This window comes from Cucumis melo, chromosome 7, assembly GCF_025177605.1.
Source record: "Cucumis melo cultivar AY chromosome 7, USDA_Cmelo_AY_1.0, whole genome shotgun sequence".
NCBI classification, from domain to species: Eukaryota; Viridiplantae; Streptophyta; class Magnoliopsida; order Cucurbitales; family Cucurbitaceae; genus Cucumis; species Cucumis melo.
In genome coordinates, this window is record NC_066863.1 from 25,015,305 (window position 1) to 25,030,729 (window position 15,425).

Genomic DNA, 15,425 nt, shown 5'->3' on the forward strand with positions numbered 1-15,425 from the left:
AAAGTTTATATACAAGAATTATAATATCGATTTTCAATTAAGGATATATCAACAAGTTATTAATATCAATATATATTTCTACAAGTTAAATAATTTAATAAAACTATTTAAATTAAGTAAGTTGTTTTTACACACCAAACTAAACTATGAATATTATTGTTATCATCCTTCATATTCACATTGAACGAAAATATATATAATTGCGTTTACGATGTACGAGTATTTATAGAAAATAATTATTTAAAAGTCAATGAATATTAATATTGATATTATTCTTCGATTTACCGTATATTAATGTGTCGATGAATATTCTCACTCTTCTTTACATGATATTGGACCAAAAAGAAAATTCTCAAATACTTTCTTTCCATTTTTCCTAATTAAGTGTCAAAATTTTAGAGGACCGATGTTTATAATTGATACAAATCTAAAATTTTGTTGTAAATATTTTTAAAAATTTTATCATTTACGATAATTTATCGATTCTTCTAAACCAATTTTGCATAGTTTTTTTGACTCTATATTTTATAGTTCTAAAATTCGAATTTATTAGAAAACAAGGCTGTTTCTTTGGTACAACTTTTTGGGCTGTATCCTTGAGTGGTAACCTAAAAGCATTTTGGGCTGATCTATCTTCAAAATCTATGGCCTAAAACATGATAGCATATGGAAATTCCTCCAAAGTATTTTGTAAGAATTATGAAAAAAGAAAGAATCAATAATAGAAAACAATTACAAATTTGTGTAAATCTTAAAACCCTTCTTTCTTCCTTACTTCTACTATTTATGATCATACATAATAATGCCATTAATTTACTTTTCATCTTTAGGGTTAAATTTCTAATAATTTTGGAAATTGTATGAAAAAAAAATTTAGAAAAAAAAATAGTGCATGGAACATCTTTTTTTCGTATAACGAATATGATAAATATAACAAATAATTAATGATATTGACAGACTATCAAAGGATTATCCGTTTTTAAATTTGCTAATTTTGCAATTTAGAAAATATATCAATGTTTATTATTGATACAATTTAAAATTTTGCTATATTTTGTAAATAGTTAGTTAAATTTATCATTTTTTTTATAACATCCCTATTTTAAATCAATTAATTGGATAAACATTTGATAATTAAAATGTCAGATAGCAAAAGAAAGTATTAGTAGTAAAATAACGTAAAGTACCGTGAACGAAATGAAAACCAAACTCAAATTTCAAGAATAAAAGATTATTTTAACGTTTTGAAATCTAAAAACGAAATTCAAACCAAAAACCCAAAAAGAATTTTTTTTTTTTTTTTTTTTTTTTACTAATTAATTTCTAATTGAGGATTACATGAGAGAATTTAATTTGGGTAAATATATACAAGAAAAAGTTGTAAAGTGAAGGTAGTGAATTCACCAAATTAGATATGAAGATTGGTTGCTTTTGAATATTACATTGATGGAATTGATTATGAAGAAGACAGCTTACCTTGAAAAATGAAAACCACACCCACAGGTTCACAACTCAAAAGTTGACATTATCTGTCCCATATGCTTCTATTTCTTAATTATATTTAATTTATCAACAAAATGCAACATTATGCCATCATTCATTTATAAATAATTCTCTTAAACACAAATTAGCTTCCAATTTTTACTCAATATTTTACTAATTTCTTCATAAATAAATAAAAAAAACTCAAATATTAAGTAAATATTTTCTTTTAAAAATATGTAGTTTTTTTTATTAAAGAAAAAAATAATGTTAAAAAGTTTTCATTCTTCTATTCTTTTTCTTCTTTTTCAATTTCTAAATTAAATAATTTTTTTTAAACATGTGGTATTTAAAAAATAAAAATAATGTTAAAAAGTAATTGTTGTCTATAAATTTTTATGTAAGCGACAATTTAGTCTATAAATTTTAATGAATACTAATTGAATATTTATAGTTTATACTTTACAACTTGAAATGAATAAGTTTCTAATGTAGAAAGTATATATATATATATAGTTAAGATTAGATGAAATTTCGTATTCACGTAGATTTTTTAAGAACAACCGTAAAAAGACAAAATAACTTAAGAACTACACAACATAAAATAAAACAAAATCCACTAATAGCGTATGAGCAACAGAGTCATTGACAATCGACACAAAGGAAATTGTGATTCACACCGAAATTCCATATTAAAAAGAAAGGAAAAGAAAGGTGTTCTTAATGTAGAAGTAAATAAAGATCAATTACAAAATAAGAACAAATTAAAAGCAAAGTGTCCTTTTAATAAAAATGAACATGGCTTGCTTGGTGCCTCTTTTTTAAATACAAATGGCCTACCACCTCCCAATCTCACATCACATTCTTTCCAATATCAATATGTTTTCTAATTTATTCCCTCCCCAAAGAAAAAAACTTTTTGACTTTTCTTCCACTCTGCTGGCCCATTGTGACATTAAGTACTTAATTCCTATTTCAAATCATTTCTTCACAAACTATTCACTACTAATACTCTTATCTACCAATTTTTTATTTAATTTGAACAATGTCATTCCTCTACTTTTCACTATTTATGATACTTTTTCTTCTCTTTTCCTTTTTTTTCTATCCAATTTAATTTATATTAAATTAACGAGGGTGTTTGAAGACGATCGAACAAAATGATTTTTATCGTTTGAAGGTAAGGATTAAAATATCTATAGATATGTCGATATATCCATAAATCAAAGAGTTTAATATCAGTATTAGTTATGCATGGATATATCTAATGTTTTTTTTTTAATAAATACTCGTAAAAGACAACATGTCATCTATTCAATCTAATATTAACAGAAATACTAATTATTATATTTATAACTTAGTTTTGGTGTAAAAATAACTTAATTATTAATCTAAATAAATTTTATAAATTTTGTAACCTCTGGAAGTATACGTCGTTATATTTGTAAGGGTTGTGTTAGATCTAATTAAGAAAAAAGATAGGGAGGCAAAGTAGGGGTGATTTTTTAAAATTTATTTTTAATTATGGTGTCTGCTTTTTATTATTATTAATTTTGTAGAGTGTGTTGCTTGGAAGCATTATCATTGAGAGGGTTGCTTCATGTTTGGGCAAGCAATCACTATGTCTCTTCTCTTGTTCCTAAAATTTCATTAACATATTAATGCCTTTTCTATATCATAACATAAATCAAACCAAATATCCTCCGATCTCAATAATTTATTCAAATTTCCCATTTCATCATAATCTCTATTGTATTTCTTACCAAAAAAGAATAAACCACCAAATTTTAGTTACTACTCAAAACTTTTAGAACGAGTCAATTTGATAGATTATTATCGTTGCTATGATGCGTTGGATAATGGATTTACTTTTAAAGAATTTAAGTATTTAATTAATTTTGATAATAATTCGTTAAATAAATAGAAATTATCAAATATCCAACTAAACATTTTATCGGTATTTTTTTATTTATGAATATTTGAGTTTTGTAGACACAGACGGTGTTTGATTTATGCAAAGTGTGGTCCAAAGTGTTTGTTTATGAGTGGGTCATATCATATCATATGCTAAGTTAATTATTATAAACTCTATCAAACAACAACCATACATTTAAATATTGTACTTCATATTATTGATATGATGTTTCCTTTCAATTTTTTTTTAATTATTGTTTTCTCTGTTTCTTTATATATAGATATATCAACTTGTAATTTTTTAAATATAGTCAATATTGAATTCAAATAATTAGATGTGTGTAATTTATTTATTGTTTTGAGTTCAAGATGTAGAGAAGTCAATAAATTTAAGACTTTTAAGCTATTGATTAAGAGTATTTAAATAAATGTTAATATTACTAAAAAAATGTCCATTTCAACAAATATTGAACCAAAAACAAATTATATATTGACATACAGATTTTGATTTAACAATTAAAAAAAAAACATTGAAATATTTTTAATAAATTCCATAAATTGAAGTTATTGAATTTTAATACATTTAACGTAGAATCGACAATTTTGGAAAATTAAAGCATCAAACTGAAAATGACCTAAAATATTAGGTATATATAAACATGAATTTTCATAAAAAGGTTTTTTCTTTTTAGTGATTTAGTTGGGTAGAGTTTGAATATTGTTAAAAATGATAGTTCTAAAATTTAATAATATTTTTATACGGGTTAGATTTATAAAATAATTAAGAATCTAAATTGTTTATAAAATATAAAGATCGAGTTGTCGTGTAATAAAATTTGACCTATAATTTAGAATAATTTTTTTCACGATTTTGACTAATTTAGTACAAATGTGTAGACTAAAATGTTATAAGTTTGAAAATATAACAACTAGATTGAAAAAAATGTGTTTTTTTTTTAACTTAAAAATTATAATGAATATCTTTCGATTTAAAAATATCGATAAAATATGTCAATAAATATTTATAAATAAAATTATAAAAACATGAAAAAGAGAAAAAAAAATTGTCTAAATTCATACATAAACATTTTTATGCCATTTTGAAATTTTACCTACTTAAGATTTTGATGGTTTATAATGTAACATGAGTCATATTAGTTATTTTTCTTTTTTTGAAATATTAGAAAGATTTGTTCAATTTTCATGTAGTCATTTTTTTTAAGCATATAAAGTAAAAAAGAAAAATTATTATAAATGATAAAATCATTGGAAAAAAATTATAAATATAATAAAATTTCAAAATATATTAGATTTCTATATTTCGTAAATTTGGTGAAAGTTTACACATTTGATCTTCAAATTAAATAAATACAATTTTCTTTTTTATAAATTACATCATATTACTTTTTACGTTGAAAAACTTAATTATTGATAGGATGATGGAAATTTAATATTATATAATATATATATATATATATATATATTTATTTATTTATTTATAGAATGAACATGGAAAGAAAATTCCATGAAAGAGTTAATTAAGGGAAGAAAAACTAAACAAATGTGTTTGGTAGTGTAATGCAATCATTAGCAGAATAGTTAAAGAAGAAGATGAAGTCTATGGAGTCTTAGGCCATCCAATTCCAAAACCAACCACTGTCACTACAACAACAACAACAACAAGAAGATGAAGAAGAGGAAGCAATAAGAAGAATCACTGTAATGGACCGATGGTTTCATTTTAAAGAAAAAGCAAATAGGAACCGCCAAATCAAAGTGAGTGAGTGAGTGAAGAGCTGCAGAAACCTCCAGATTTGGCACCGAAAAGTTCAATCCATCGCTTTCATTTCTTCCAATTTCACAACCCTTTTCTTTTTCTTCAACAACCTTTCTCCCTCTTTTACTGTTCCTCAAAACCTCTCTTCTAATCCAAGTTTCACTAACTTAAGTGTTCTTCATATTGCAAAACTTCCCTTCTTTTTTCTCTGGTTTGCTAGTTCTTTTTTTTTCTTTTTTTTTCTTTTTTTTTTTCTTTTTTTGCGAGTAATGAGGTCTTCCCTGTTCTGGGTTTCATCTCATTTACTTCTAATCTACTGATTCTATCTCTGTATTGAACTTGAACCGACTTCTTCAATTAGTAGATTAGAATTTTAGTAGGATGCTGAGTTATTGTCCTGATAAGAACAACATCCCATACTTCATCGATTTCTTTAGGCTGTTTCACTCTTCTTCTTCAGTTTGTTTTGTGGGTTTTTCGTTTCTTTGGGCAATGCCGGTTGATTGAGCTATCTGGGTTTTATTCTTCTTTGGGAAAACTGAGAGAGAATGGGATATTTTGCTTCTGTCCAGATTTTCTGTCTGATCTCTGCAGTTCTTATTGTGACCAGTGATTCCTTTGCGTTGAATGAAGGTAGATGGACTTCTCTGCCAGATCTTGATCTTTTGTTGGTATACTCTTTAAATTTGTTTAGAAGGGTAAATTCAAGAGATGATATGCTTAGTTTTGTTAGAATTGGCTTCACAAAGATAGTCGGTTTAGAAATGGTAAGTGGAAATAATAGTTTCTGAGCAAATCCTGTGTTGTGAAGTGATGCAGAGTTCTAGTGTGTTGTTACTCAAGTAGTGGGATCAGGATCTTGGTAAAAATCATGCTTCTGTTTCTGCTTTTAGATCAAAGTTTACTGTATTTGTGTAGTTATATTTCTATATCTGGCTCAAGTTATTTCAATCTGCTGAGAAGAAAGAAAAAGAAGAAACTCTTAGAATTACATTCGGTTAATGTAATTATGTATAGCCGCCTGTGACTGGGATGTTCTTCGTTTTCTACTTTTCTCTAGCATCGGCTCTTAAATCCTTCAAAGATCAAATATCTGAAGACCCAACTCGAGTTTTTTCAAATTGGGATTTACAAGTTGAAAAAAATCCCTGTAACTGGTCTGGAATCGCCTGTTCTCCAGATGGAGGCCATGTTATAAAGCTGTGAGTACGTTTCTTTTTTCCTTTTATTTTTCTCTGCATTCAGCTATCATTGCTTGAATCTAAGACACTGGATTCGGTTCGATGTTGCAGAGACATTTCTAGAGCATCACTGAAAGGATTTCTAGCACCAAGCTTGGGTCAACTCAGCTTCTTGCAAGAACTGTATCTTCATGACAACAATCTGCTTGGAACAATACCCAAGGAGCTGGGATTATTGAAGAAACTTAAGGTCCTTGATTTGGGAGCAAATCGACTCTCTGGCTCGATCCCCTCAGAAATTGGGGGTTTAACAGATATTCTGAAAATGTGAAAGCAATTAACTTTATTTTTCTTTTGATTGAGCTTTGAACTTGCTTCTCCATGAACTTTCCTCACCCTTTTAGTTTTCTCTTTATTGTTTGTTGCAGCAACTTTGGATCAAACGGATTGACCGGGAGGCTACCCCCTGAGCTGGGAAATTTGAGATACCTCAGAGAACTTAGGGTTGATAGGAATAAACTTCAAGGATTTATTCCAGATGGTGACACTTCAAAGTATACATCCAATATGCATAGAAGGTAATATTTACATGCTAATTGGAGCAGGTGGGACGACATGTTCTTTATGTTTATTATGTTGAGATCACGATGAAGTTGAAAAGATTCTCTGTTCCCCTTCAAAGTTTGAGTCTTCTTAATGACTGAATAAACCTGTTTGGGAAATCAATTCTAGGTTTTAGGTCCCTTTAACAATCTATTTTAGTCGTCTGTCCCTCATCTCTTATCATCACGTTTCAGGTATGCTCCAAATGCACCTGGATTTTGTCACTTAACTGAGCTCAAGGTTGCAGATTTTTCATACAATTTCTTTGTTGGGAAAATACCCAAGTGCTTAGAGGGCCATCTCCCAAAGTAATCTTTCCAGGTTTTCTTTCATCATAAATACTATTTACTTCATTATTTTACTTTTGCTGATTACATCCGTTACAGGTCAAGTTTTCAAGGGAACTGTCTTCAATACAATGATCCTAAACAGCGTACTGCTGCTCAATGTGGTAAGATTGATCTTGTTTCTTACTCTATGTGTGTGTGTCTATATGTATGTATTTGTGTGTATATGTATGTATTTATGTATGTATGTATGTATGTCTGTATGTATGTATGTATGTATGTATATTATTTTTTTTGTATCTGAAACATTGAATTAAGACAAATAACCAGACGGAAGAGTGTGTGGGGAAGACAAGAAATCACCCACTAATTCCTTATTATGGTTTACTGAAAGAACTGGGGGGGTAATAGCTTCTTTGATATTTGTAAAACCACAAATGATATTGATGGCTAAGAAACTGACATCCGTGAGAACTTAATGCCAAATATTTTTCTGTATATAAGCCTGTGCAGATGAATATACTGTACGCTTGTAGTTGTTTCCTTAGGTTTATATTAGAATTTTGTTGACAAATATTTTGAAGTAACACACAGATATGCAGCTATATCAGGTCTTATTGGTTCCAAGCTGTTAAACCATTATATTTGGGTTTCTAAGCTCGAAGTGGAAGTGGTTTAATATATTTATGCAAAGGCCTTGAATTTGAACACTCAAATATGCAACCAGTTCATTTCTCAGACTTTCTACCTTACATTGAACAGCTATTCACAACTGAATTCTGGTCACTGAAGTTTGTGATTTTAATTTTCTGTTGTAGGTGCTGGTGCTTCTCCTGCTCAATCACATCCAGGAGGCAGCTCGAAGCATGTACCAGTCGAACATGCTTCGAAACACCAAAGAGCTTCAAAACCTGCCTGGCTTCTAACCCTTGAAATTATCACTGGAATCACAACGGGTTCTTTATTTCTAGTTGCTGTGATCACTTCTCTTCGGAGATGCAATGGCAAATCCTCAATCATCATCCCGTGGAAGAAATCCTCAAGTGGGAAGGACCATGTTACTCTTCACATCGGTATGCTTCATAGCTTTAACTTCTTTGTGTCGATGTAGCTACCTCTTTGTTTGTCGTAAATGTGCTTAACCTTTTGTCATTTATTGACAGACACCGAGATGTTGAAAGATGTGCCAAGCATCAGCAGGCAAGAGCTTGAAGTAGCCTGTGAAGATTTCAGTAATATTATTGGCTCCTCACCGGACAGTATAGTGTACAAGGGCACCATGAAAGGTGGACCTGAGATTGCTGTTATCTCAATATGCATTAAAGAAGAAAACTGGACAGACTATCTCGAGCTTTATTTTCAGCGAGAGGTATGATCATCTACAGCTGAAGTTCTAAGTTCCTTCTTGAAGTACTAATTTTGGAAGACATTTGAACCGTCATGTGTATGATTGAATCCCGGAGGGCTGCTAAATCAATTGAATGGTTGTCTTTGTTCAATTCCTCTTCAGGTGGCAGATCTAGCAAGACTAAATCATGAGAATGTAGGAAAGTTGCTAGGCTATTGTAAAGAAAGCAGTCCATTTACTAGGATGCTGGTTTTTGAATATGCATCAAATGGCACGTTATACGAGCACCTTCATTGTAAGTCGAGTTCCTCTTTCTTTTACCTTCTTAACCAAATTCATTACTTTGAAGATAACTGTTGTGTGCTTGCAGATGGAGAAGGTTGTTTATCCTGGACACGTCGCATGAATATAATTTTGGGCATGGCCCGCGGACTTAAGTATCTTCATAGTGAACTTCAACCACCATTTACTATATCAGAGTTGAATTCCGGTGCTGTATATCTTACAGATGACTTCTCACCCAAGGTTCTGCCAGAATACAAACTGCTGAAATATGTTCCCTTCTATTATACAATCTTACAAACGATCTCTTATAATCCTGATCTTAATGAGAGGTTTCTTGGCTTCAACTGCAGTTGGTTGACTTTGAAAGCTGGAAGACCATTCTTTCAAGGTCAGAAAAGAACTCAGGCTCCATTGGAAACCAAGTCACTCAATGTATTCTTCCAAATTCGCTTGAACCACGTCATCTCGACATAGAAAGTAACATCTACGCATTTGGTGTTCTTTTACTGGAAGTAGTCAGTGGGAGACCTCCATACTGTAAGGACAAAGAATGCTTAGTAGACTGGGTAAGAAACTCAATTATCTTCGATCTTTTTGACAGAAACTTTGTTGTTACAATAATGTTAAACCATTGATTATATTCTAAAAGACAAAAAAAATTGTGCTTTCCTCATCAGGCCAAGGAATACCTCGAATCGCCTGATGGGATGTCCTGCTTGGTAGACCCAGAAGTGAAGCATTTTGCAGATGAAGATCTGAGGACGATATGTGAGGTTGTAAATCTTTGCATACATCCACAGCCAGCCAAGCTGATTTGTATGCAGGACTTATGCAGCATGTTAGAGACCAGAATTGATACCTCAGTCTCTGTTGAGTTGAAGGCGTCTTCTCTTGCTTGGGCGGAACTTGCACTTTCTTCATAGATGAGGTTTGAGCTAACACATAGATGATCAGATATATAAATATAGATATATAGATATATATATATATACAAAAATGTAATACTACTTTTTGTGGTTTGAGTTTATTTCTTTGTTCTTGTATATGCTGTGACTATGAGCGCCAGAGCAGATGAAGTTCTTGCATAAATGCATTAAATGCTATAGGGAGGATGCCCTTAATGTTGAAATAGTTAAATGAAAGCATTTAAGGAGGTTTCCTCTCTTTGTTGCTTGCCATAATCAATACAAATGAATATGTTCATCTCTGTCTAAAAGTAAAAACTCCCATGTCTCCCACTTTTGATTTTGATTGTAATGTTGGGTTTGAGATATCCATTTGTTCTAAAAAACATTTTTTATTCTCGAAGCTTTAAAAAATAGTTTTCAATAGTACTCGTTTAACTATTAGTTAACTGACGAAAAGATAATATTAAATTGATATTAAATTATGAGTATATTGGTTGACTTGACAAAATAAATAAAATTATAAGCAATATTTTGGTAATATTGTTCTCTCCTTTCCTTTTCTTCTTTCCTTCTCTCATTTCTCATGAATATTGTTGGTATCGTCATGGTGGTCGTGGTTGATACATCGGATAAGAAAATTGAAATATGTAAATTTAATATATGTCTAAGTCAACAATTTGACTCGCACACTATCTTTTTGCATCGCCCTTAATGGAAATAATCGTATAGAGGGCTCTTAGAGACAAATGGAAAATGACCTCAGAAATAAAAGAGATTTGGCCTTCTTCGGCTAAAGTCATCATCCTATGACACGACACTTTAATACATCTTTGTCCCTTTCTCATTTTGCGTTTTTTTTTTAGTTTTCTCTCTGCTTTTTTCTTCTTTCTTTTTTCTCTCTCGTTTTTTTCTCCTTTTTTTCATTTTTTCTTTTCTGTTTTTGTTTTTCTCTCTTTTTTTTTTTGCGTCGTCATAAAATATGTTTTTCTTCTCCATTCTCCAAAATTTTCTTCGTTCGGTAGTTTTTTCCAAAATGAAAAGTTGTATGTCTGATGAAGAATAAGAGGAAGAAGCGATAAACCGAGGTCGAAGCAAAAAGAAGAATATGAACAAAGAAAAAACTCAAAGAGAAAATTATAGTTGTGCTCGATAAGAATCTAAAAAAAAGAACTAAAATGAGAAGCTAGAACGAAAAACTATTAAAGAAAAACGACCTAATGATGAACTAGAAATAAGAGGTAGAACTAGAACAAGAAACTAGAAAGAGAAGCAAGAAAAAGAAAATATCAAAGAAAAATTGTCTCATGAGAAACTAGAAAAAGAGCTAGAACTAGAAAGAGAAGCTGGAAATAAGAGCTAGAAAGAGAAATAAGAACCATAAGCCAAAAAGAGGAGCTAGAATCAAAAGCTAAAAAGAGAAGCTAGAATCAAAAACGAGAATTCATCAGCTCCAAGTCTTCGTGCACCGTTTGAGGACAAGATAGTACTTTCAAACGTAGTTGATGGAGCATTTTTCAAACAAATTTGAATCTTGTGCCAAATTTCATTTAGAGCCTTAAAAAATGGTTGTCGGTACACAACTCTCTAATAAATGGTCAAATAAACATTTTTTTTTTCAAATTTTAGAAAATTAAATCTCATTTTTTATTTTGAAATCGAATAGATGTCAAATCTAAAATTCAAAAGTATAAAGTGTACTATGCATATGCTTTTAATACAAAATTTATATGTTTTCTTTTCCATTCATCAATAATTCATTCAATTTTTATATTCGAGTTTAGATGGTTTCATTATGCAGAATAGACTAAAATCCTACATTTTTAAAACTCAAGTAATTTTACCTAAATTAAAAACAAATTTTGACTTTTCCAACTCTATCCTCTACACAACTCTCCTATTTCATTCTAACTTTATTGTTCACCTATTTCATTCTAACTTTATTGTTCATTTTACTTGTAATTAATTTCTGTAAAAGCTTTCGCCTTTCACCTACCACTCCAAAAATTTCATCTCTTCACAACCTCAATCACTAGAATTTGGCCTCTAAACTTTTAGTTTAAAGTTCATGCATCGAAGGAGAAAAGAAATCGAATAATTGAAGATGTACAAAATGAGTATAATCTACGAATGAAATTGTGGGACTTTTGGATAAACCAAGTTCTTACCCATATATCAAAAGTCACACAATGGATTACTTACATTGATACTCATTCTTCACACCTTCCCTTTCATGACATTTATTCTATTGCATTAACAAGGCAGACATCTAAAACTTCACTTTTGTTTTTTTTTTTTATATCCGTGAGTATCTGAGTCAGCTTATACGCAAATTAACTAATTTCATGAGACAACCTGTCTAAAATCCAACAACGGTTGGGTGTCAAAGAAACTTCAAATCTTTGAAGTCAATTTCAGTGAGCGCTGCTTTTGGAGGGTTTCCTTGAGCTTCAGAAGAACCTTATGAAACTCATCAAAATGTGGGTTTGTAGCATTTCTAGTATTCTCAACCCACTCCCTCACTTTCAGGTGTGGACCCAGAATACGACTCCGATCCTTCTCGTCCAAAAGCTGCATGTTAAAAGAATCCTTGCACCATTAGATCCAGTGAAAACTAAACTAGGATGAAGACGATACATGGGATGTTTCGCAACATAATGAGTATAAGTTCAGTCCTAAAACTTTTGTAGATTTAACAAACGAAAAGAAAGGGCTGGCAAGCTGATTACTGGTTGGTTCTATGAGCTCCTTCAGAAAGTAGACAGTGAAATTGGTTTTTCTTCAGGGTCTTCAAGTGATCTCAAAAAGCAATTAGATATATTTAAAACAATGTCCGTACTGTACCTCTAGTTGCATAATTTCACAAACCAGGCTAAGATCAGCTATGGATGGTTTAAAGCCACCTAGCAAAAATTTCCCATTCCCCTTCAGCCAAAATGACTCAATTTTTGAAAGCGACTTGAATAAAATCTTCTCAGCTTCAGCAGCTACTTGAGGATTCAGAGGACGGCCGAACAAAGGTGCTAGAACAGTATTGAATATTAATGGAGCTGGAAAAGATAAAGAACAAGAAAAAATAAGTCCCTGTGGCACACTTCTCCCCAATCTATGCGAATATTAACGGTTGGTTATATACATTAGATTAAGAATTAGTTTTTTGAATTTTTATTTTATTACATAAGCTGTGGGATTATTTCTTTGTTCTGTGATGAGTCTTTCTTATACTTGAAACCCATTATAACCATTGTAAGTATGAAAGAAAGCTTCATCTACTCGATAAAGACACTACGATATGAAGAAGTTAGAATGAATTATCAAAAAGAAAGAACATCTTCTTGAGTTACATACCTGCACCACTACGTAAATTAGAATGATGCCAATCCAATACTGAATGTATTTTAGCCCTCCTGAAAAGATCAGATGGATACCTAATAACATGAACAGAAATTCTGTTACAAGAGATGAGCTTATTGAAATTTCTTGAGCTTACAATCATGGGTGCTAAATATATACACACGAGAGGTTAACTGAATTCATCTGCACTCAAAGTATAAGATCATAATTCAAGGCAAGGAAACAGTTGTTGAACCAAATACCAACAGAGATCAAATCTACCCTCCTTCCTTTTATGGACACTAATTTAGGAAACGAATATCCACTAGAATTCTTGCCAAAATCGATTTGTATTAATAGAGAAAGCATCAAAACAGATATGAGTAATCACTTACCAGTGATCTGCCACACCAGGAAACGCACAAGAAAGGTAGATAAGAATAGCATGACTGCCAAAAGAAAATGAAGCCAATGCACAATATTAAAATTGACATAGTAAACATATCAATACACAAGTTCAAGCATAAATCTTAAAAATATTGTGGTGTTTACTAGTAAGATTTTTATTCCTTGTTCTTGAGAGATCGCAATATCTACAAAAATGTTCAAAACATACCTCTCGAACAGCTTAAATCTTCCATCAACAATGACGGGAACCTTTACCATTGGGTTGATCTCTACAAGCAAAACCCAAAAGTCCATGAGAGATGAAAAATACAGAGCAAGGGATAAATAGAAGAAGTAACACAAGAAAATTTATGGTTTCATTTTTCAACCAATCAACAACATTTTGCCCTCCCTCTTCACCAAAGTATTAATTCCAGAAACTCAACTCGTTAGAACTCACAACGACACTAAAGTCAATTACATCTTAAATTATAAAGAACAGCAAGAAACTGAAAGTAATAGACTCACGTCTCTGTTGACCCACCTTTGAATTCAGGAGTAAGGTGTTCGAATTTGGACAAGGCTACCTTCACCTCCTCAAAAGCAATCCCATTAACCCTAAACGCCATTAAACGAAGAAAAAGAGGAAATATCAAATACCCAATTCCAAGGGCAAGCAAAATTAATGGAAAAGGGAAGAGATTTTACTTGCAGAAGATGAGGACGGCGCGAGATGGCTGTGACAATCGATCTGCATAGACTTTAAGCGCCATATTTCCGATTTGTCGAAGATTGCGTACAAGAAATGAGTCTTAGGAATGAGGATGATGATCCTACTGAATTCAAGATTGAGACTTTCTTCTCGGCGCGCTTCCCAAATGCGATAGGATTGGATTTAGATGATGTTTGGATCAGATCTTTGTCTCATCCCTGCTTTCAATTCACACATTAATCTTCATTTTCATTTCACTATTATTATCTATTTTTTCAATAGGATTAAACCTTCAACCAAGAAGGCAAGAAAAGTAGTGCTATGGACTTTAAGTATATTTTAATATTTTGTTAATCAATTGTGAATAATTAAACCCACCATTCTATTTTTGAAATTTTTTTATAAGCATCAAAAATTATCTTTTGAATGAAAGAAAAGTTTTTTAAGTATCGATTTTACGTTTGAATCCTAAGAATAAAAGTGTGTGTTGGTGTTGGTTTTAATGCGTTTTTAAAAAAATCAATTTCAAAACATGTCGATGTCTTATTCCAATTGAATCCTTAAAATTTCAAATTTGTTATAATAAAAACTCAATTTCTTTTTTCTTTTCTTAAAGTTGGACAATAATTTAGCATTAATACGAGAAGACAATATTTTTTTTTAAGTACAATAATTGAAGGTTCGAAAATTCAGATAAAGAAATCATGCTATTTCTAATGATTGATATTACCTTCTTCAAGTTACAAATTTGAGTTAAATTGTTTACAATCGAAAGTATCAAGGTTTGATGTAATAGTTTCTATAATTGATAAAGTGATTTTTTCTTTTTTTTTTTTTTTTTTTTTTTTGCTACATTAAGAACTAATGAGAGTGATGGATGAAGCATAGGGTTCAAGGGTAGAGTGTTAGGATTATTTTTGCAAATATTTTTTGAAAAATGTTTGTTTAAATAATTTGACTCTATTTTCATTTTTTTAATTTCCAAATTTCTATTCTAATTTTAAAAACTAATACGTTCAATTACTTCGTATGATTTTGACTAAATACATTCACTTGCAAACATGATATAATAATGAATACGATTCACACAACTTACGTAATAAATTTATTTTATTAAAAAATAACTTAAACAAATGTTCTCAACATAAAATTAATATTTTTTTATCATTATTTTAGAAATTAGACAACATAGAATGCTAATTTATAAATCA

The 15,425-nt window shown here is 30.5% G+C and overlaps 2 protein-coding genes across 2 annotated transcripts; one reads left to right on the forward strand and one right to left on the reverse strand.

The window, feature by feature from the left end:
• The first annotated feature begins 4,935 nt into the window (after positions 1 to 4,935).
• Positions 4,936 to 10,100, forward strand: LOC103493154 (probable LRR receptor-like serine/threonine-protein kinase At1g63430). Its single transcript, XM_008453801.3, has 12 exons — positions 4,936 to 5,806; positions 6,234 to 6,375; positions 6,466 to 6,681; positions 6,783 to 6,932; positions 7,152 to 7,265; positions 7,344 to 7,408; positions 8,063 to 8,317; positions 8,408 to 8,613; positions 8,755 to 8,887; positions 8,963 to 9,117; positions 9,228 to 9,443; positions 9,555 to 10,100. Exons 1-12 carry the CDS (start codon positions 5,722 to 5,724, stop codon positions 9,798 to 9,800), a joined length of 1,983 nt encoding a protein of 660 aa, XP_008452023.2. The 5' UTR covers positions 4,936 to 5,721; the 3' UTR covers positions 9,801 to 10,100.
• A 1,802-nt stretch (positions 10,101 to 11,902) lies between these two features.
• Positions 11,903 to 14,566, reverse strand: LOC103493155 (glutathione S-transferase T1). The gene is made up of 7 exons (XM_008453802.3): positions 14,211 to 14,566; positions 14,047 to 14,120; positions 13,732 to 13,792; positions 13,511 to 13,564; positions 13,131 to 13,210; positions 12,627 to 12,832; positions 11,903 to 12,353 (listed from the first exon to the last, which is right to left on the reverse strand). The coding sequence occupies exons 1-7, from the start codon at positions 14,273 to 14,275 to the stop codon at positions 12,177 to 12,179; spliced, it is 717 nt and encodes a 238-aa protein (XP_008452024.2). The 5' UTR covers positions 14,276 to 14,566; the 3' UTR covers positions 11,903 to 12,176.
• Between the last annotated feature and the right edge of the window lie 859 nt (positions 14,567 to 15,425).